This window comes from Argentina anserina, chromosome 3, assembly GCF_933775445.1.
Source record: "Argentina anserina chromosome 3, drPotAnse1.1, whole genome shotgun sequence".
Taxonomy (NCBI): domain Eukaryota; kingdom Viridiplantae; phylum Streptophyta; class Magnoliopsida; order Rosales; family Rosaceae; genus Argentina; species Argentina anserina.
In genome coordinates, this window is record NC_065874.1 from 3,172,763 (window position 1) to 3,194,732 (window position 21,970).

The following is a 21,970-nucleotide window of genomic DNA, read 5'->3' on the forward strand; positions in this document are numbered from 1 at the left end:
AAATCAGTGCAGGTGCTCTCTGTCCCTCATTCCCACATGCCATAATTGAAGCTCACATCTCAGAACAAACCCTAGGCTTAATTAAACTGCATAATTCAGATTAAACTAATTCCTACTAAATAAAACTTTTTTTAATGGGGATTACTAAATAGGTTTTAAACACGGCATGAATAACACTCGTCAACAATAGACAATAGTCTAAGCCGTCCGATTTCATCACATCCAAGCAACTTCCCCATAATGGAGTTGTTGATATATATGCAGCACTATGCATCCTCTAATAAACATGCGCTCTATATATCTTGTGTAACGGAATCTGTCATGGCTTACTATCTCTACATAAGCTGATAAGCACCGTTATATATTGACCCCAAAAAAAAGCACCGTTATATATGAGGTTTTGTCTCATAATGTTTCGATATAATTAACATTAACAATAGTGTCTACTCGTGATACTTTCATCTATTTTTCTTTGTAACCTTAATTTGTATCAGAATATCCAACTGGAGGGCTAGGATCGTATATATTAATCTTAGAAGATCATAAACCTGTCATATATATCGGGCACGGTCTGTAAGAATGTGCTGTGAGTTCCAATAGTACTGAGCACTGTTCCCTCCCGCATGTGCTTCGTGCTCCCCTCTGGTTTTTTGATCGCGCCCTCCATAAAAATCGTCGTTCCTTCTTCTTTGTCTCACAAGCTCTCCCAAAAGTCAGAGGTTCAAAGACAAGTTATATAAAGAAACAAAAGCCCTACACAGTTTCTCGATCCCTTTTCTCTCTTTGCCTAAATTGTCTCAAGCTTACCAAACATGTCTGACTCTACTGCATCATCTTCTTCTCCTCCTATATGGCTATACTCGTATATAAAGCTTCGCTTTTTCAATCGTATCCAGAGGTTCCTGCGCTCCAAGAATAGTAACCGGAAGAGGAACACGACGGCGTCTGATCCTCACCACTTTGACACGTTGAGTTTGAGACCGACCAAGGTTATGGTGAAGGCGAGCAGAAATGAATCAAATGATCATAAGGATGATGGTTTGGGGTTGCAGAGGGCGGTGAAGAAGCTTCACTTTGGGAGTTGGGAAGAGAAGGAGTTGGCAGCGGAAGAGATTGGGACGTTGGCTAAGGATGACGTCAAGCTGAGGAAGCTGGTGGGTGGACTTGGGGTTATACCGGTGTTGGTGTCCATGGTGTCATCGGAGGTGGTTGATCACCGGCGAGTGGCGGTTTTCGCTCTGGTTCAGCTTGCTAATGGAACTTACACGTAAGTTTCAAGTCCTTAATCTTTTTTCTTTCACTAAACTCCAAAATTTTACTTAAATTACCATAGCTTGATCGGGTGTCAATGTTAAAGCTTATAAATAGATGAATGCAATAGCTCTTTTTTTATTATGAATTAAATTAGAGATTGACATTGTAAAGAACTAGAAAGTATTGACAATTAGCTAGATGACACTTCTACTGTTCTACAATGCCCCATCAGAACTCAATGTCTGAAGCTTTGTTAAATTAATTAAGTTTAGTGAGGCCCAATTTGACTTGTAGAATTAAGTGATTCTTCTTGATTTGTGAAGTAATTTTAAGAATATCTGAATATGCATATATGAGTACATGTAAATGGGTAGGGACATGCATATGTGTACAGTCAATCAAAGAAAAAATTAACAATCAATTACTTTTACATTTGTATCTTTCCCAAGTCAAGTGATCGATCAGACCATTGATTAAAGAAGCATAAGAAAAACAAAGGTATATAGTTTAAAAGGTATGGCATCTTTAAGAGTGGGGACAATGGGATAGGGTTTTTAGTCCATTAGTGAAGAGAGGAAAGAATATATTCATTTATTTATCACCTAGTGCTTGGACTATGGAGCAATGAATCATTAACATTGGGGTATCTCTGAATGGTTGGTATTCTTCAATCTACTCGGGCACTAGTGTACTGCCCTAGGTTTTAGCTTTTTGCTTGCAAATTGTTGCATATGCAGCCAACCATGGAACCAAAGTGCCCACCTTGAGAGATATTTTGTACATAACTATTTGATCTAGTGATGATAGGAATATAATTTTATTTATTTATTTATACGAAAATAAAGGAATATAATTTTTTTTATCTCGATCAGATATTGTGAGTAATTACGCAGTTGATCATCGATTTATAAGGTATCAAATTATGTATCAAGGACCAACATAGTAACATAGAGATCTATACAACATACGTGCTAGTTATTACTGGTTCGTTTTTACTCCATTAAGCTTATAGATTGGTCTTCATCATTAGTCAATTAAGCATACCTAGTTCTAGGTTATACACATAAAAGCAATAGACTACGTATACAAATCAATTATACGAGCCACATGCTTCCTGAATTATGAGACGGCCACTGCTTGCGGGGAGTGTCGACCGACCACAAAGTTTCGGAGTTGTTGGAAGAGTTGGAGAGGAAGCAGTGGCATCACAACGACAGGACCTAGTATTTCAAATGCCATGTAAGATATAGGTAGTAGTTGTTTAGATTCAATTTGATTTTAGCAAAATAAAAAACCCCATATTGTTGACCTTCACATCTGTCTGTAGTTATCTGCATTTTGGAATCTCATTGACTTGAAGACTCTAAGCTCACTAATTTATTTACACATTTCTGAACCATTTATATTTGACTCGAACATTGTACTTATTCTTATTGTCAACCTCAAGCTAGACAAAAGCTTATATACATTCAATTTGTTCTTCTACATTGTCTAATTATTCTTTTTAATATTTCAGGAACAAGGCCCTCATTGTTGAAGCAGGAATCTTCTCTAAACTACCTAAAGATATCAACATTCTTGATGAGCCTACAAGGCGTCAATTTGCAGAACTGCTCATGTTGCTATCTTCACTTGCAAACACTCCATTTCCTCTGCCTTCATCGGATATTGTCCCGTTTCTAGTCCGCATTCTGGAGTCGGATTCGAGCAATGTCGAAACCAAACAGTCATGTTTGGGTGCACTTCACAACCTATCCGCTATGTTGGACAATGCAGGAGATTTGGTCTCCAATGGGGTAGTAGACACACTCTTGATGTTGTCCTCAGATAAAGAAATGTCTGAGAAAGCTCTTGCAACATTGGGGAACTTGGTTGTGACCTTGATGGGAAAGAAGGCTATGGAAAATAGTCCTCTGGTCCCTGAGAGCCTAATAGAAATTTTGACATGGGATGAAAAATCAAAATGCCAGGAGCTTTCAAGCTATATTTTGATGATCTTAGCTCATCAAAGCTCAGTACAAAGAGAGAAAATGAACAAGTCTGGAATTGTGCCTGTACTTCTTGAAGTAGCATTACTGGGTAGCTCTCTAGCCCAGAAAAGGGCGCTCAAGCTGTTGCAGTGGTTCAAGGACGAAAGGCAAACAAAAATGGGACCCCATTCCGGGCCTCAGACTGCGAGGTTCGCATTTGGTTCACCTGTGAATCCACATGCTGCTGAGCAAGGGAAGAAGATGATGAAGAATTTGGTGAAACAGAGTTTACACAAAAATATGGAGATGATAACGCAGCGGGCGAGTGCTTCTGGAGACTCTTCTAAGATTAAGGCTTTGATTATCAGCACGAGCTCAAAAAGTTTGCCTTATTAAGTGAAGATATACAAAATTTAGCAGAGATACTCCCTCATGTTTCAAAGATTAATTTGCATAGACAACTTGGGAGGTGCTAGCTACTGATTGTAAAATGCATTTGATGGCCTCTCGATGGCTTAAATTCCTTGGAAGAGAAAATTGCATCTCTTGTGCATATAGCTTGTGACAATTGTACATCGTGTGAAGAAGTGGGCAAATCTTCTCCAGGTGTATAACAATAAACGCCCTTTCTCGGGCTATAAGGAATATAGTGACAAATTCTTTGCATTGCTTTGTTCAATGTTTGTTTCTAATTTACATGTACCTTCGATTACACTAGATTGCTAGAATACGTACATTAGAATCTGTAGGTAATGGCTCTTATATATACGTAGTTTGTTATGTTACTTATGTATTGTTCTTTTCGTCCATTCACCCTATAATTCTACTATTTTCTGGTAAATGGAGGAATATAGTCGATGCTAGTTAACACCTCCATATTAGACTCATTGGCTAAACTGGACAATTTGATAGTTGACTGGTTACTTGTTTAGGTTTTATTTTCCTAGCGGGAAAGACGAGCTTTCCTTAATGGTTTAGGACTTCTGGCATTTCCTTAATGCGTTCGGACTTTTGGGTTTCCTTGTAGATTACGGATTACTGCTCTTTTAATAAAGGAGCATTTTTCCTCATTCTCCAAGTCCTCCAAAACCCAATTGCCTACGTCCTCGCTACTCTGCCCATCCTTCTTCGTTGATTAATATCAACAAGACAACAACCCCGTCGATTTTCTCTTTCAACTACTTACGATGGCCCCTGAGTATCGCTACCATCCCTACTCCCCTTCCCTACCCAGATTCGAAGGTCGCAGCGTGATGCAAGGGATACCCACATTTTGCAACCTACACCAGTAGCTGCCATCGATTTGTTGCCGCCGGCTGCCTATTCAGACAACCCCTCATACAGCTTTGCTACAAAGTTTGTGCATACTTGTACAAACTACAGAGCCCGGGCTTCTCCTATTACTCGAGTTTTGTGGACACCTTCTGGGAGGCGTATTGTCACAGGCTCACAAAACGGGGAGTTTACTCTTTGGGATGGTCAGTCATTCAACCATGAATTGACTATTCAGGCTCATGATAAAGCAATTAGGTGTATGGTGTGGAGTTATGATGATGAGAATTGGATCTCTGGTGATGATGGAGGTTCAATCAAGTATTGGAAGAGAAACATGAACAATGTGCTAGTCAATGTATCTGCTCACCAAGAGTTGGTTAGCGACTTAAGCTTTTCCGGGAGTAATTTGAAGTTTTGTTCGTGTTCAGATGATACAACTGTTAAGATCTGGGATTTTAAGAGGTGCCAAGAAGTGCAAAGATTGACTGGCCATGGATGGAATGTGAAGAGTGTTGACTGGCACCCTACAAAGTCTCTCATAGCTTCAGGTGGGAAAGACAGTGTTGTAAAATTGTGGGATGCTAGGTCAGGCAAAGAGCTTTGTTCATTTTATGATCACAAAAATTGGGTGAATTCTGTGAAGTGGAATCAAAATGGTAACTGGCTGCTGACTGCTTCCAAGGACCGAGTTATTAAGCTTTATGACATGAGGGCTATGAAAGGAACTTGAATCTTTCCGGGGGCATCAGAACGAAGTGACTGCTCTGGCTTGGCATCCAATTCATGAAGAATATTTCGTCAGCGGAAGTCGTGATGGATCCATTTTGCATTGGCTTGTTGGGCATGAAACTAATGGCATCCTCTTGGTCATATGCTTTGCAGTGGCAGCAATGATCGCACAACAAAGTTTTGGTGTAGAAATAGGCCAGGAGATACATGTAATATCAATGAGAATCAAAGTTTTAGTGTTCTAAATTCTGCTTCTATTGGTCATATGACCAGTTATTTTCCTTTTCCATTTTCATCAAGGACCACAAACACTTCCGACTCAAAATGAACGAACAATTATTCCAGGTGTTGGAACTGCGATTTGAAACAAGCAAATTAATAGTTGCAGCTAACACCAAAAAACCAAAGTACAATCACATTGGCTACTTCAATTCATACTAGAAAAAAAAATGAAAAAAACAAAAACAAAAACAGAACCAATTAAAGAACAAACCAACAATGTCTAATCAAAAGAAAAAGAAAGAGAAAAAAAAACATTAAAGAAGAAAGAAAGGAGAAGAACAAAAAAAAATCAAGATGAACCAAGTATTCAATTACAAATGAATAGATTGCAACCCTAAACACAAAAAGAGGCTGTGAATCAATGTCCACTGTAAACTGTTCAGCGATTTCATGAGTGATACTGGGTAACATAAAAATCAAATCAAACAAATATCAGTTTTTCTTATGATTGAGGATTAGGCCTGATATTGGGCCAAACAAACTGACTAAACCTCAACTAGGCCCAAAGGCCCACTAATCTCTAGGTCGGTGGAACAAACACCTATATAAACGTCGTCCAATCCATAAACTAGGGTTTATCCTCGTCCCAGTCTACAGTCTCCTCCCCTCAAAAAAATCCCAAACCAAAAGCCAATATGGACTGTTCGTTAAAGAAGCGCAAGACGGAGGAGAACGGCGACGTCTCGACGGCGCCGCCGCCCTCATCCGAATTCACAACCCTAACCCCCGACGACTTCCGCAAACTCCTCCAGCCAATGTCCCACGACCACCTCGTCGAGATTCTACAAACCGCCGTCGTCCGCCACCCCGACGTCCTCGAATCCCTCCGCCACGTCACCAACCGCGACGCCACCCTCCGCAAGCTCTTCGTCCGCGGCCTCGGCGCCGACACCACCACCGACTCCCTCCGCGCCGTCTTCTCCGCCTTCGGCGACCTCGACGAGGCCATCGTCATCTTCGACAAGGCCACCGGGAAGTCCAAGGGCTACGGGTTCGTCACCTTCAAGCACGCCGACGAGGCCTTGATCGCTCTCCGGGAGCCGAGCAAGAAGATCGACGGCAGAGTCACCGTCACGCAGTACGCCGCCGCCGGCCATTCGGCGTCGTTCAGCAGCAGCAACGGCGGCGCCGACGTCTCGGCGAGGAAGATTTACGTCGGGACCGTGCCGTTTGATATCTCATCGGAGAGACTGCTCTCGGCGTTTTCGGCTTTCGGTGAGATCGAAGAAGGCCCCCTAGGGTTTGATAAGGTCACCGGAAAATCAAAGGGCTTTGCTTTCTTCGTGTACAAGACCGAGGAAGGTGCCAGGGCCGCGCTTGTTGAGCCTTTGAAGAACATTGATGGGCATCAAGTGACTTGCAAGCTGGCTGTGGATAACAAGAAGGGTAAACACGGCGGCGGCGGTCAGGGGCCTGCCGGTGATAATTCCGGTGTGCCGCCACCGCAGCAAATGCAGCCGGGGATGTTTAGGCCGCAGCTTCAGCCGGGTCTGTACGCTGGTTATCCTGGTGGATATGAGCCTCGGTATAATAGTCCGTATGGAGTCCCTCCACAGATGCCTCCAAGCTCTCATGGAGCCTATTCCGATGGTCCGCGATATGGGGTTTCTCCGCCACAGCATTATCAGGCTCCCCCAATGCCAAGAGGCACACCGGGAGGAATGTATCAGGGACCTTACTGAGGTAGTCTTTCTTTCTTCCCTGTTTCCTCGATTTTTTGTCCAGTCGTAGATAGTTTGCAATGTTGGTTTAGCATGTCAGTGTTGTTATACTAGAAGTGTCGCTTTTTTAGTTTTGTAAAGTGCCAAGCTTGAATAGAATAGTTATTGTCATTGTGTTTTCTTGCATTTTTCTGTTTCTTTATGCATCGAGTTCATCATCCTTGTGTGTGTAGTTGCTCGAAGTTTAGCAGACTACACTTGGTACATATGGGTTTTTAGGAGTAGTCATCAAATTGGTTAGTCACATTTTTTTGGTGCATTTTGCTCTCTCCTCCTTTTATCAGTATGTCTCTCATTGTGTCCTAATTCTTGGTGGGACAGTTAGTACGTGTACCTACTGTAAATATGGACGAACATTTATATGTGGGCTTTAGGTGGGCAATCATTGAGTAGATTTCTCATAAAGAACCTACAAAAATTTGATTTATGTGTTGTATTGTTGTCGTGTTTATGCATTAGTCATGTTTTGTTAGAGGAAGTGATTCTGGCTTTGCTTTCTCTTAAATACAATAGTGCTTACATTAGTTACATAGAATGCCTGCTTTACACCTCTGTGAGTTAGGCAGCGGCCAGACAACCATAGTGATGGGTATCCACAGATGGCGGTTGTACTTGTTCTGTGCTGTCTACTGATTCCATCTCACATTTTTTTTAATTTGAAAAATTGCATCAATGGATTTGAAAAATCATGTGAAGTTTTCAAGTCACGAGTTATTAGTTAGTTTTTGAGTTGGCAACAGCACTATTTTGTCTTTTCCTTCCCCTTTGCGCTCCTCTTTGTTTTAATTTTACAAGCTTTCTCTTTTAGTTTTTTTAGCTTTGATTACTTGTTTGAATGGTGATGGATATTTGGTTCAGGTCGTTGAGAAGCTTCTTTGGCGCAAATGCTTTAAATGGTTATGGTGATTTCATGATTGCAGACAATTTGGATTGATTATATGGACTGCTGTGATTCTGTTGCTGCTTCCCTTCGTCTGCTTCTCTAGTTGTGCTTTGTCTTGTGACCTACTTTGATTTAAATGTAGAACTTATTCAAAAGTATAGTATTAGTTTTGTGATACATGGTTTACTGGAGTAGGGATTTTATAATTTCTTTGTAGATGACATTACATCCCCCATTTTGTGTAATTGTTATTTTCACGTTTTTATTAATTTGTTTTTTTTAATATGGTACGTGGTTATTTGTTGTGTTTCTTAAAGAGGCTTTGTAGTTCATACTTTTGATATACATGCATAATTATTTGTATACATATATTTAGTAAACATGTCAATTTTATGCTCGCATACACACATACAATGTACATATACTCCGCAAGAGTTATTTTCTAAATGCCCCTCCATTGGTTTATACTTGGACTACTTGTGCTGATGGCAGAAAAGTATCCGTATTTGTACATTTTCACTTCTGCCACTAGTTACCTCCTAGGTACATAAAATTGAACCTTCACATTCTTGATTGTTTCATATATTTGGTCTGTTTGCTTTTATTTGGATGGATTGAAAGTATCGTTACCCCCTTTAAGAGAACTCTGGTTTTGTAACTCAGAGAAGGTACATAAAATTGAATTTTCACAATTTTGATTGTTTATATGGTTCATGGGTCTTTATTTTGGTTGGATTGGAAGTAGGGGAATCTTTCAATAGAAATCTGAATTTTTTAAACAAAAAAAAGCCCTTCTAGATCATATACAATGCTATGCTTGTGGTTTCTGTTGTATATATCATGATGCAGGCTTCTAACTACTTATTTTTGAGTTGCCTTCTCTGTTCTATGTGGATCACTGGAGATCACACCGAGTATAAGAAGGCCATCCTGAAGCTTGGATCCCAGTTTGGTGTGCCAAAAATGTTCTGTGGTGGAGAGAAGCCCGGAGTTGTAATTGTGAACTTTCTGATACGGCTGTGTAGGATATGATTGCCAGGGATTAGCACTTCCTATAATTGTCTGCTCCCTGATGACTTTGTTGTTTGATGTCAGTTTAACACATAAAATGTCAATGAAATCAGATATACAATTTATTTGTTATACAGCCACCATCTCATTTTTGTGATTGATAACATTTCGCAACTTGCAGACTGCCCTTGACAAACGAATGTGTTGTCTTTTGGCAAATGAGCAACTACAATCCACCTCCATGTCTGATCCGGTGAACGATAACATGCGATTACAGTTGATCACGCTGTCATATGAAATAGCATCATTCTGTTAATCGTAGCATCGTTATCGCATTGTGGTAAGAAGAACAATGTGTACCTGGTCAAGAAATTTGTAGTCATTCACTCACGTTGCTTATAAGCAATGTACTCTTTCATCATTCTCGGAGTTTACAATTTTCAAATCACAAATTCAACATTTCGCAACACAATATATCACTCTCCGATCATTCCTTTATATTCGTATATAAAAAAAAGATAGAGAAAAAAAGCCACAGAAAAAAGAGAAAACTTGATACTATAACAAATCGGCTATATAATGTGTAGACATCGTTCTGTTTTCGTGTAACACTACAAAAACAAGAGTGAGTACAGCAGAAATCTCTACAATCTTATTCTGATTACTGAAGACTTGAATTGCAAACTAAGGAGATGCGGAGATGTGCTATAGCACTATCCCATATTCTAATACATAGTGATATAGAACTAACAAAAACTACAAAAGCAATTATGTTTTAGTTGTCGGGGCCAAAGAGATCGAGAAGAGGTTCATCAAAGTCATCGTCCTCTTCTTCTTCTTCTTCAGCCTTCTCTTCCTTAGTCTCCTCAGCAACAGAAGTTAAAGCTGCAGCACTAGCGTCACCACTGGAAGGCACAGATGCCATCTTCTGTCTCCCTGACGCAACTAGCTCAGCAATACTTTTCCCACTGACTCGGGACAAGAACAACTCGATTCTGTCTCCATCAACCTCAGCTCCAACTGATCCGATAATCCTCTTCAGATCATCAGCAGAAGGGTTGGCCTTCCCTCCCAATTGAGCGAGCATGTAAGCAGCAATCACCTTCATCTTGTCTACCTTTTGGTTTCCTTTGGTTTTTGGTATACTTAGAATTGTGAATCACATACCAAGCAGACGTACCTTTATATAGTGCTACATATCAAGCAAATCCTATTCCTTCTAGGCTTGGAAGAGGAAGGAATTCCTTGACCAAGTTAATCTTTCCTAGAACTACCTAGGAAAACAAAACCTAAAACAAGTAGGAAACTAAATATGAAGTCCACAGCCAAAAAAACAAAGTCAACAGAATAAAAAACCAGGCCGAGTATAAATACCAAATTAGAAACCCAAAACCCATAAACCGCCACAAATGCTTAGCTTTTCAAATCCCTAAATCCAATTCGGCCTCCGATTCTCTCAAACCATGCCTACCTGCGCCTCCTGCAACTCCAACTCCCTCTCTGCCGACACCTCCTCCGGCCGACTCTGCTGCTCCGACTGCGGCCTCCTCCAAGACTTCGACAACTTAGTCGACGTCTACGGCGGCGTCTCCGGCCCCACCGGCACCTTCATCCGCCTCGGCACCTCCGGCGAGGGCACCAACTACCAGTACCGCGAAACCAAGATCTACGAGGCCAACAAACTCATCGATGACGTCACTCTCCGGCTCAACCTCGCGCCGTCGCGCGGCGACGAGATCAAGGCCATGATCGGGCGGATCACGGAAGGTGAGTTCGGGCAAGGTAACTGGTTCAATGTATTGATCGGCGCTTGTGCTTATGTTATTATGAGGAAGGATAGTAAGTCATTGCCGATCGCCGAGGTCGCGGCGGCGATCGGCTGCGACGATTATGAGCTAGGTAGGATGATAATGCGTGTTGTTGATTTCTTAGAGCTGAAGAAACCTGATTTTCCTGAGTTTGATATTGTTAGATTGTTTGAACGGACGTTGCGAAATTCGAGGAGGTTTTCGAGTTTAGGAGGGAGTGTGAGGGAGAGGATGAGGAAGCAGGGGATTTTTTTGGTGCAATGTTGTATTAAGTGGTTCTTGACGACTGGCCGGAGGCCGCTGCCGGTGGTGGTGGCGGTTTTGGTGCTGGTGGCGGAGTTGAATGGAATCGGAGATGTTAGTATTCAGGAGTGTGCGAAGGAGGTGAATGTGGTTGTTAATACGTGTAGGTTGAGGTATCGGGAGCTATTGGAGGCGCTTGTGAAGGCGGCGCAGGTGTTGCCATGGGGGAAGGATGTTAATGTTAAAAATGTGCTGAGGCACGCACCGACTGTGATTCAGTATATGGAGAAGAAGTGTATGTTGGAGCCTAGAGGGAGGAAGGACTGCGAGGGTGGTGGTGGGATTGATTTGAGAGATGTTGTTAGAGAGTGTTTGGGGAGAAATGGGGATGAGGATGAGTGTGCGACAGAAGTGGAAGAGTTGAAGAAAGTTTTGAATGATTCTCTGGGGAGGGATAAGATGAAGCTTTCGCATGAATGCTTGGCCATGGTTTACTCGAAATCTTTAGATGAGATGGAGAGTTGTAAGTCCTCTGGTGGGTTTGGAGCAGTTCACGAAAGGGAAGAGAGGCAGTATTTTGATCCCCATGATTGCACCGAGTGGTGGAATGGGAAGTCGGAATTAAGCAAGAAGCTGATGCTTAAGAATATTCTGGAGAAAGATGTAGGCTTGGATCCTATGCCGCCGTCTTATGATAAGGGTCTCAAGGCCTGTAAGAGAAGGAGGGAAAGGATAAATGCTGCCAAACATCGAATTCATAAGATTATGCATCCATCAAAAGCTCATTCAGATGCTTGCATTTCAGAAGATGCTCAGACTGGAAGAAAAAGAAAAAGAAAGAATACTCTTGATTGGGAAGATTTAATTATTGAAACCCTCCTCCTTCATCAAGTAAAAGAAGACGAGATTGAGAAGGGGTGGTATAATAACTTATTAGATTTGCATGTATTCAACTCAGGAGTTGTGTAAGGCTTCTGGTATGGTCAAACTGATATTGGTGCAATGTGCTTCCGTGCCACGGCACTGCATGATCCAAGAGTATTTTTGTCTGTTTGAATTCATCACACATCACTTGAATTGCAATGTTACACATGTTTGGTCTCGTAATGAGGCACCATTCTTTTGTATGAATAGTTATTTATCAAGAAATGAATTCATTTGTCTCCATAGTCGCCTATTGATGGAAGAGATTCTTGTGTCCGACATGCTTTTATTTCTAACGTGGATGTTGATTTTCTATGTTTCCTGGTTTTGTTCATTGGTTTTATTTAATTTTGTGGGTAATTTGCCTTCCTGGCTCTGGTGCTTGATCCCCCAGCAACAATGGTTGGGATATATTGCAGTGGGATACATAGCTAATATGACATGTGATTACTTGATCAACATGTGTGACTTCTTTCACCTATAATTATCATTGTTTGCCTGCAGATTACTATAACTGCAGCTCTGGGATCTGATATCTATGACTCAGTATCTGAAGCTGCAAATGCTTTATCCACTGATATGAACAACCTTGCACTGATGATGATTAGAGCGAATGGAAGGAAAGGAAATGTTGTGTTTGATAGAATAAGAAGCTCACTATTGCACAACTCAGTTTCCAGCTTCAAACTTTCTTCCCGGCTTTCAAACCTGCAAAACTGACTGAAGTAAAGTGTCAAACCCGTGTGGAGCTGGCAACGTTCATCTGCACATTTTAAAGTCAATTGAGATGCTGGTTTTGTTGAGGGTGTTGGTAGCTGGGTGTTTTGGTTACATGGTCTGGCAGGGTAGTAGATGGTTCTTGTGGCAGATTAAGTTATGTCCAGTCTGCTACTGTAAATGAGGCTTATGCTGTGAGAGAGGCTTGTGGGCAGGTAAGCAATTCCACTTTTCGTTACTATTGTTGGAGTCACACTGATTGACAGTGCTTCAAGGCGTCCAGAGTATTGGGGTGATGATCTCTCTGAATTGGGAAGGATCCTGGAGGATCTCTGGGTCACGCTTAAATTTTTGTCAGAAACTCAGGTTTTCTATGTCCGTGGCAGCTCCTTCTTTAGCTACATTAGCTCTTTTTAACAGTGTTAGTGTAGTTTGGGAGGGCATTCTTCCTCTGGCTGTGAGTCACTTGGTCACTTTACTTTGTTCTCATTACTGTCACTAGAAGGTCTTAAAAGAATCATTTTACATCTTCCTCTTAAAAATAAATTGTTTCGATTTGATCTTGTTGGTGTGACTCTGTTGATTATTGATGTTGATTTATTTGGATAATCTTTGGTCTAGTAACTGTGAAGTCATGCTGAAATTTGATCTACTTAGCTCTAAGAACCGATGCCTCAGTTTGAAGCGGTTTTTCAGACATATAGACTCTAACTGGCATTTGATTTTGGAAAGTTGTATTTGGTTGTGGTTTGTGTTCAACTGACCATGTCATGAATTTTGTGCTTTCATCAACTTCTCATTTGCTAAATTAGTGGAAATCCTAATAAGATATTTGCCTTGGTGTATTAATATATATCCTGTGATTATAAATAGGTTACAATATATTGGAGAAGGAACAAGGAAATGGGAGCATGCATGCTACAATCACATTTGGTATCAAATCCACTGCATTGGCATATATATCATCAACTGCATATTTATTTTCTAGTAGGATAGTCAGAAACATTACCATGACAATGCCATACGAAACAGAAGGGAAAAATAAAAGACAAAATAGGCTTCCCTAAATAGGGAAATTGAAATCTTAAACTGATGAAAATGTAGGCTTGCTTGGTGATCAAGACGCATCACTGACCAGCAGCAAATGCCTCAGCCGGAAAAGTTTTGGTGATGCCAGCAAGGCTCTTGAAGTGAATCTTTCCGGTGGGCTGCTCATCAGCAATGATTTCACTGACGGGAGGCCACAACATGAGCTCCTTGGCCTTCACTCCCTTGAGCTTCTTAATCCTCTTCTTCTCAACATATCCTTTAATCTCTGTGTCATAACTCACAAGCTTACTGATGATCTTGAAGCTGTGCTCGACCTTCTTCTTCTGGAGGATCCACATGTAGCCAGTGCTCCTCACGAAACCGACTTCAATGACATCGGAGAGGGGCAAAAGTCCGAGTGGAAGCTCAAACTCTCGGAGAAGTGCAGTTGCCAATGCCAGTCCATCTTCGTGGCCCTTCTTGACAATTCCTCCTTCCTTCTCTGCCATGTCTGATATCTTTGTCTTCCTTACAGTTGTGAGTAGAAGTGAAGTTGTATTGTAGGAAGTTCGGGGCTGAGGGGTTAATTTATACAATGTCACTTCATGGCTTATACAGGTAGAATGGAGAAACCAATGGTATTGACATTGTAGTAATCTCCAATGTCTCCCTTTACTTCTCCGGCCTTTGTCTTCATTTGTGTGTTTTGATCGAGTGGATTGTTTTGGCACTTCTCTACTTTGTGATTCACTTCTTATTAAGTAACTGGGGATACTAGACATGTTGTGGTCTTCACCCCATTTTGCTGCTTTTGTTGGGTTCCAATTCTATTTTTCGTTTAAGACAGTGTCGCATTCTGATAATAGGGTGTCTTCGTATATAATATTCTAGGGAAGGACATATTTTTCTATCTATCTGCATTGTATTAAGGATTACACTCTTGCAATTTTCAATTACCGATTTAAACTAGGAGGGCACCGATGAGCACTATAACTTATCTTAATTAAAGAACCACGTACTCGATCAACTCGGATAAATGGAAATCTTAACTAGAATTGCAAGGCAAGTTGTGAAGTGAATGAAAATGTGGCTGTAACCCCATTCATTTGTAACGGATCCAAAGCTGTGTTTTTGGAACAGGTCCAAAATCATGATTTCCCACCATCAACATGCAAACTCAAGTTTTGCTTTGAAAGTAATTTTTAAAGATATGAAACTCAAATATCTTGGGAAAAATAGAGAAGCATGACAGTATATATAAGACACTGATAATTTCTTGATACCTCTAGTAACGCACCCATTGCTCATCTTCTCGGCTAATTATGTGTTCCTTACTATACATTTTTGTTTAACCTTGTAACTTAGATCAAATGCACAAGGTCAATTGCTGATTTTCCAATTTAATTGGTATTGCTAATCTACTATTCATCTAGAATCAGCAATTGCCTTTGCTTTATTAATGTACCAATTGAAGGTAATTTTCATGCCAATCCACAATTACATCAAACTGTCGCCTTTGGATCTTAATCAATGGCTACAATAAAGTTGCCGTTGGAGATATTACTTATATCCATTGCAGGTCACATGGTGAGCCTCACCAAATCAATCGACCAAAACAGTTGCTAAAAAATCTACAACCCAATAGGCTTTGCTAATTACTATTTAGTGGTCCCCAGTCCCCACTAATTGCCATTACTGATATCTAACCGGTGCATTGCTAAAACACAATTTTAATGTGGGACCTATGAATCAGTAATTAGATTAAGTCACCGGTGCACTTAGGAAAATTCTGTTCTGCGCGGTTGTATGTCATGCATACAGAAAAACACAGTTCACTCATACACACAACTCATCGTGCATCTCACGTGCTCCCCTAATCAATCTCTGTAAAACCTGTTGTATGCTGTACATGTATGTACAGCAGACGAACCCGTGCATTTCCTCTTAGTGATTGACTTGAACCAACTAAAAGTTTGTCTTCCATATTTACTATTAGTAAGCTTTACGGCACAAAAGAATTTTCAAGATCAAGAGATATTACATGTTCGGCCAAGCGACCAATGCCCATGACATTTTCCCTTGTCAATCATGTTGAGACATTATAATTTGGGTGATAGAATTTGTACTCCAAATTACAATTCACACTGAAAAATGACAAGAGAAAAAAATAAATAAAGTCTTTGACATTTCAAGTTTTAAAAACTAAAATATGGTGTGTGTGAATTGTAATTTAGAGTGTGCAAATTTCATTCTATCTTCTATAAATGTATATGTATTTCCAATGAATTTCTAAAAGGAAAATGATTGTTAGGGGTAGACACATCATATCATTTCCAAATTTATGCAATATCATTGTTAAGTAGAAACATCATCAAATCCTTTTCAAATCTAATGGTTATTATTTAAAAAAATATCTAAAAACCATGTTGTATTCTATACATTTGAGTTCTATTTTTTTCCTCAATATATTTTTCTCAATTATTTGTTCTTCAACCTTTTTTCTTCCTTTGATTACAAAAAAAACAAATAAACTCCAGAAAAGAAAAAAAAGATGGTTAACGCATATTTGTTTTGAATATGTGAATACGTATATATAAAGGTCCTTTATATAAATCATCTAAAAATATATATAATTTGCACTAAATACATTATGTAATTCTAACAAAATTCATATTTAAATCATATTTTATTTATGAAAAGTTTTATTTATTTGCATAATTGCACTAATTAGTAAATTAAAGAAATTCAAAAGATCTAAATATGGAAAGAAAATATATTTTAAGATATTAATTGAATTCATGAGATCCTTGAAACTAAAGAGGTAAGAAATTATCATTAAGTAATCAAATTTAATTAAGGAAAAAACTAAGTCAAATATAAAGAATAAATTATAGCCATTAGATATTTTCAAAATAAATAATAACTATTAGATCTGAAATGATTTGATGGTCTTTTTACTTAACAATGATGTTGTATAGTTTTGAAAATAATATAATGTGTCTATGTGAGTAGACTTGACACATAAAATTAAAACATTTAAAGCCTTATATCACTGCTATTTCTAAAATTCGCTCTTTCACACCATTTTGGATCAGTTTTCGTGTAGTCCTCGACGTGTGGATAGCTGATCATGTGTCCCTGTTGGCAAAATGCCATGATAAATTGGTAACTATTTGATAATATAAATGAAGCAGATAGAGTTAGTAGACTGAAGTTGTGCACTGGGGAGTTGAAATGCTATATAATGATAAAATAATTATATGGTGATAACATAGGTTTAAGACGTCTTCATCCATGACGTTCTTCAAAGTTCAAACCTCAATGTCTGGATTAATATTAAAAGTCTTGAACTTTCTTAATTATTTTTATCTGCGAATATATCTTCATTTGTTATTGTCCCTATCGATATGGGATATTTATATAAAAGAGCATTTGACTGGAAAATTGGTCCTGGAAGAAGCAACTGGGGTTACAATATTCTCTCTGCATTTGCCTGAGAAGAACCCCAGATGGAGACCGATCGAGGTAAAGTCTACTCTTTTTGCTTTTGGAATCTAATCTTCCTACTACACTACTCCCTTTTGGTTCTAGGATTTATTGTTGTACTGGTATATACATCTAGACTTTTGATAGTCTTTTTGTTATATTAGAACACTAAATTTGACAAGTATCTAGGATTCGTTCATAGTAATTTATCATATGATCTTAATTAGCAACATCAATCGATCTCTCATGACATTGGGGAGTTCTTATTCTACGTACACCATATGAGATTGAGATTTATCATATTAGTCCGTAAGATCGAAACATGACGAGCATGTATAGTTTCAGGTACAAAGATGTATTTACAATGGACATGAACCTTTTTCGATTTTGTAAAGACATTGATTATTGACCCTGTCAATTTTAATTTCCTCATAGATCGATTGAATGTAAAGAAATAATAGTTTCTTGTGATATCGATCGTCAATAACCAAAGGAGATACATATAGTCCCCGAGTCCCTATATGTATTTTGTAAGTTTTTGCTAATGCAGTCCCGACTTGGATGTATTGAAAAGCTTATTATCATGTCCCCCTTGTATTCATACTTGTATGGAGAACAAAAAATATTTGCCCATGCATGTACCTCTAACCAAACCAACAAACATTGCACATGAATGAACATATATATATAAGATCAGAAGATATAATATTCACTAACAGCATTATTAGTGCGATATGATCAATGTATTAGCTAGAATGCTTTATGAAATATATAAACATATATATGTTCAACTTTATTGGAAGAATTTAAACCCGCGAACTTTGATGAGTTCAACTAGTTAAAGAATATATGACAGCATCGATACGTATATCCGGTTGTATCGATCCCAAAATTCTATGCCAACTTGCTCGCTCTCCATAATCCATATCGGTCCCATAACATGATTAGCTTCAGATGACGGAACACATGCATATCTAATGACTTTTCACGACGATGATCAATTGACCATCATTAACAATATAACAGTGTTTAGTACTGATGAGGGTTGGAGCCAATTGCAAGCAATGAGGCATTGATGACCATTGTAGCGTTCACACAATGCCTGAAATAAGCTTTTAAAAACAATGCCGTTAACAACAAACTATATGTTGACTAATCGACATATAAATTTTAGAGTGACTTCATAATTACAAGGAGAAAATTCATTGTTATTTCCTTTTACACAATTAAACTAGACACGGTTAAGTCTTGCCGCTTCAATCTCATATTTCCTTGCACTCCAATTTCTGAGAACTTGCTGCACAATTTCTAAACCGTAGTACGTAGCTAGCTCTTCCTTTTCACCAACCTGTTTCTTTCAGAGCAAGACGAAGAAAACGAAGGGCATACAGGAAAGTTAATAGCGGGGACTACTCGGTTTAGAATAATATTCTATCTTATCGATCTTGCGTAAGCAGACATAGCCTCGTTGCCCTCATTATCTTCTTCTCTTTGCTTTAAGAGGTAGAGAAACAGCTACCATGCACTGCTGGTCTCTATAAATAGAGAGAGCTATCTCGTTTCATTTCTCATTCTTAAAGCCAAAGGTTCATTAAGCGCAGTAGTTTGCATAAGAGACCGAAGCTATATATCCGCTTATTCCTAAAAATGACGGTACGTACTTGGTTTAACTTAGCTAGCTGCATTATGAAAAGGGTGCTTGCTTCTGGTCTATGAAATTTTTACTTGCAGCTGAAGTTATACCATCTTCGATCTCTTGGTCGAAATATACGATCAGTCAGCAAGATCGAGTTTACGCTGAAATCGTACTGCAACTGAACTTATGTCTGTGTTCTGGATAATTTTGTGCAGATAGTAGAGATGCAAGTGCACATGGACTGTTCTGGCTGTGAGAGCAAGATAAAGAAAGCTCTCAAAAAGATTAAAGGTATAACTTCTTTGTAAACGATCTTCTCCCATTTGCCTTTTTCAGAGAGTCATATCATCAGCTTTATTCCTTATCGACCATATGGAGCTGTGGTCTCACGTACAGGCTTGAAGTAAATTTAATTACATGGTTATTAGTTAGCTCTATATCTAGTTAGTACCAGTTTCGGAATAATTAGATAAAACGATGCAGCATTTAGACGCATTTAATTATGAGTAATGACATGATCGAACAAATTAAGATTGATTAAGAGATGGATTAATGAATTAATCAAAGACCAAGACCAAACTAAATGGGCGTGGACTTCTGTATTGATTACCAACAACATTTACTCGATCATCGATCAGAAGTATTTAGTCAATGTGATTTTAAGTCATATAACATTGTTCGCATGCATCAATTTTTACAGGAGTAGACGATATCGATGTGGATATAAACATGCAGAAGGTGACTGTAATGGGATGGGCTAAGAAAGAGAAGGTTTTGAAGGCAGTAAGGAGGACTGGAAGAACAGCTGAGCTTTGGCCTTACCCTTACAACCCTGAATATGGCCACAACCTTAATGTTCAGTACTACCAGCAGCATCAGCCCCGTGATAACTACGAACATCACCACCACCACAACCATCGTGATCGTCATGAACATCAGAGCAAACACAAGGTCACCACCTACAATTCGATTCCCAGTTACTCGTCCTATTCGTATAATTACTATGAGCATGGCTACAGTGGCAAGGAGCACGGCTACTATCAGCCTCCTCCTTACTCCACTATGTTCAGTGAGCAGGACACTGCTGTATTCAGTGATGAAAACCCTAATGCTTGTTCCATTATGTGACATCAATTAAGGTCCTGTGTTATTATTGGGCTTCTATGATCGGTGCTAAATCCAAGAGCTAAAACAGCAGTACTGAACGGCTGCACACTCGTACTCTGTACGATTTGCCTCCTGGTATAGTCTTTCTAAGGTATTTCTAAGTTGGTCTTCACCTTGCAGAATACATAAGATATACATGGAGCTCTTTCATGCCGGAAATTCAACTTAATAAGTAGGACTAGTTGTCTACCTTATATCTGCCCCTGGTTCTAGTGCTTGATTTCCTATTCGGTTTTCTTGTATATATATGCAATTGTTCATGTATATATCTACCAGCTAGCTTCTGAGTGATGATACACGTACAAGTTTTATTCACCGTGTGCCTCTCATAAGTCTCTCCATTACTTTATGTAGTAGCCTAGTAGGATTTGATCGATCAGTGATCATGTATCATATATAATGAAGAAGTGATATATTTTAGCTTTTCCCGGTTGCCTCAACTCTATAAATATATCAGAGCTGGTTGAAATTTAGTTCAGCATATTTGATCGCTTTACTCCTGGCTTCCCGATCCATATGTATATCTTGTCCTCTCCGATCCGATGTACTTCAAGTCTTTTTATCAAGAGATATATGTATATAATTCGATGCACTTAATTAACTGATCGACTATATAATAAGTTTATATCCATATTCTTATATAGGTATCATGTGAGTACAACATATGTTGTCCCTAGGATGAAGATATGTTATTTATTTATTTTGAAGCTGGAGAAAAACATTGGGTCAGCCAATAATTCTTGGTGATAAGATATGCAATATATATATATATATATACATATATATAGACACACACACAGACACGTACACACACAAATGCATGCGTTTATATTGTTTATGTAACATGTATGTAGCACCTGGCTTGAGTAGTACCCTATCAGCGACTACAATGATTTCTTCCCTTTGGCGCTACTTTGATTTGAACTGCTAACCCACATTTGATTTGCACCTTTTATACCCTAAAATGATTGAATTTCATATGTCTTGATCACGGTAATGCTGCAAAGTATCCAACACAAATTCAAGAACCTCAATCACTACCTTTTCGTTGAGTGTTTCACATCTGTGCGTAAGCAAATAAACTTTCAGAGAAAAATTCAAACCACTCTCGCTTGTTCATGAATGAAACATCTTCTTCATTTACCTAGAATATCGCTCGAACATGATCTTTTGTCTGAACTCAACTCATTTCTTACGCATATATATTGAACCAAAATCATTCCTTAATTTTCTTTATAAGCCTAACCCTATGTCTATTTGTTGGTCACCTAGAAGCCAAGTTTGGAACCTCATCTCTACAAGTCATACACAAGGAGACAAATCCTTTAATTTTAGCAAGTACTTCAAATCATATATCATCTCATAAATGAGTAATTATTCTATATACCCGGAACACTACATAACACTACTATGTGGTGTTAGGTGGTGTACTCAACCAATCATATTACTCCATAGTGTAGTAAACACGCACGCGGTGAAATAAAAAAAATATTGAAACATGAGTAACAAATTAGAAATAAACACAGTAAAAATGACCAATAACATTAAAATATACATTACGTAGACTATATACTGGGTATCTCTACTACTATAAAATCAGCACCATTCAAAAATCACCAAATCATGTTTTGTCCAAAATACCCCTTTGTATTGTTATCCCCACACAAACAGAGAATAAATATGTAAAAATACAAATATTTCACTAATAAATTTATCAAAAATATTATTTGTACTAAACATAATTATATAAAATAATTGTATTTAAATAATACACATCAAATAAAATTCTATACCCGATACAATCAAAACACACGTGCATCACCTGGATACGAGAC

At 38.8% G+C, this 21,970-nt stretch overlaps 6 protein-coding genes, 1 non-coding gene and 1 pseudogene across 9 annotated transcripts; 6 read left to right on the forward strand and 2 right to left on the reverse strand.

Annotated features, from left to right (window-relative positions):
- The first annotated feature begins 605 nt into the window (after positions 1-605).
- Positions 606-3,888, forward strand: LOC126786141 (U-box domain-containing protein 7). The gene is made up of 2 exons (XM_050511877.1): positions 606-1,267; positions 2,771-3,888. The coding sequence occupies exons 1-2, from the start codon at positions 813-815 to the stop codon at positions 3,618-3,620; spliced, it is 1,305 nt and encodes a 434-aa protein (XP_050367834.1). The 5' UTR covers positions 606-812; the 3' UTR covers positions 3,621-3,888.
- A 333-nt stretch (positions 3,889-4,221) lies between these two features.
- On the forward strand, positions 4,222-5,593 carry LOC126785725 (flowering time control protein FY-like; annotated as a pseudogene).
- Positions 5,594-6,105: 512 nt separating this feature from the next.
- Positions 6,106-9,261, forward strand: LOC126786143 (UBP1-associated protein 2C-like). 3 transcript variants are annotated; one of them, XM_050511881.1, is made up of 2 exons: positions 6,106-7,193; positions 9,019-9,261. In XM_050511881.1, exon 1 carries the CDS (start codon positions 6,146-6,148, stop codon positions 7,190-7,192), a length of 1,047 nt encoding a protein of 348 aa, XP_050367838.1. In that variant the 5' UTR covers positions 6,106-6,145; the 3' UTR covers position 7,193; positions 9,019-9,261. The 3 variants fall into 3 exon arrangements, with proteins under 3 accessions (XP_050367838.1, XP_050367836.1, XP_050367837.1); XM_050511879.1 differs by lacking the exon at positions 9,019-9,261 and adding an exon at positions 8,090-8,399; XM_050511880.1 differs by lacking the exon at positions 9,019-9,261 and adding an exon at positions 8,152-8,399.
- Positions 7,551-7,652, forward strand: LOC126789649 (small nucleolar RNA snoR103). The gene has a single exon (XR_007671565.1). It is a non-coding gene; the product is annotated as a small nucleolar RNA snoR103 (small nucleolar RNA).
- Positions 9,262-9,900: 639 nt separating the features above from the next.
- Positions 9,901-10,233, reverse strand: LOC126786155 (60S acidic ribosomal protein P2-4-like). The gene has a single exon (XM_050511894.1). The coding sequence runs from the start codon at positions 10,231-10,233 to the stop codon at positions 9,901-9,903; it is 333 nt and encodes a 110-aa protein (XP_050367851.1).
- A 304-nt stretch (positions 10,234-10,537) lies between these two features.
- LOC126786137 (plant-specific TFIIB-related protein PTF2) lies at positions 10,538-12,385 on the forward strand. The gene has a single exon (XM_050511868.1). The coding sequence runs from the start codon at positions 10,589-10,591 to the stop codon at positions 12,143-12,145; it is 1,557 nt and encodes a 518-aa protein (XP_050367825.1). The 5' UTR covers positions 10,538-10,588; the 3' UTR covers positions 12,146-12,385.
- A 1,559-nt stretch (positions 12,386-13,944) lies between these two features.
- Positions 13,945-14,355, reverse strand: LOC126785728 (uncharacterized protein At5g01610-like). The gene has a single exon (XM_050511353.1). The coding sequence runs from the start codon at positions 14,353-14,355 to the stop codon at positions 13,945-13,947; it is 411 nt and encodes a 136-aa protein (XP_050367310.1).
- Positions 14,356-18,855: 4,500 nt separating this feature from the next.
- Positions 18,856-20,568, forward strand: LOC126786151 (heavy metal-associated isoprenylated plant protein 29-like). The gene is made up of 3 exons (XM_050511889.1): positions 18,856-18,985; positions 19,184-19,259; positions 19,669-20,568. Exons 1-3 carry the CDS (start codon positions 18,980-18,982, stop codon positions 20,094-20,096), a joined length of 510 nt encoding a protein of 169 aa, XP_050367846.1. The 5' UTR covers positions 18,856-18,979; the 3' UTR covers positions 20,097-20,568.
- Positions 20,569-21,970: the final 1,402 nt, after the last annotated feature.

Bases quoted from the DNA above. Each gene is read 5' to 3' on its own strand.
- LOC126786155 (XM_050511894.1), bottom strand. From the start codon at position 10,233: ATGAAGGTGATTGCTGCTTACATGCTCGCTCAATTGGGAGGGAAGGCC.
- LOC126786143 (XM_050511881.1), top strand. From the start codon at position 6,146: ATGGACTGTTCGTTAAAGAAGCGCAAGACGGAGGAGAACGGCGACGTC.
- LOC126786151 (XM_050511889.1), top strand. The intron at 19,260-19,668 runs GTATAACTTCTT...CAATTTTTACAG, and splicing joins AGCTCTCAAAAAGATTAAAG to GAGTAGACGATATCGATGTG.
- LOC126785728 (XM_050511353.1), bottom strand. From the start codon at position 14,355: ATGGCAGAGAAGGAAGGAGGAATTGTCAAGAAGGGCCACGAAGATGGA.
- LOC126786137 (XM_050511868.1), top strand. From the start codon at position 10,589: ATGCCTACCTGCGCCTCCTGCAACTCCAACTCCCTCTCTGCCGACACC.
- LOC126786141 (XM_050511877.1), top strand. From the start codon at position 813: ATGTCTGACTCTACTGCATCATCTTCTTCTCCTCCTATATGGCTATAC. The intron at 1,268-2,770 runs GTAAGTTTCAAG...TTAATATTTCAG, and splicing joins CTTGCTAATGGAACTTACAC to GAACAAGGCCCTCATTGTTG.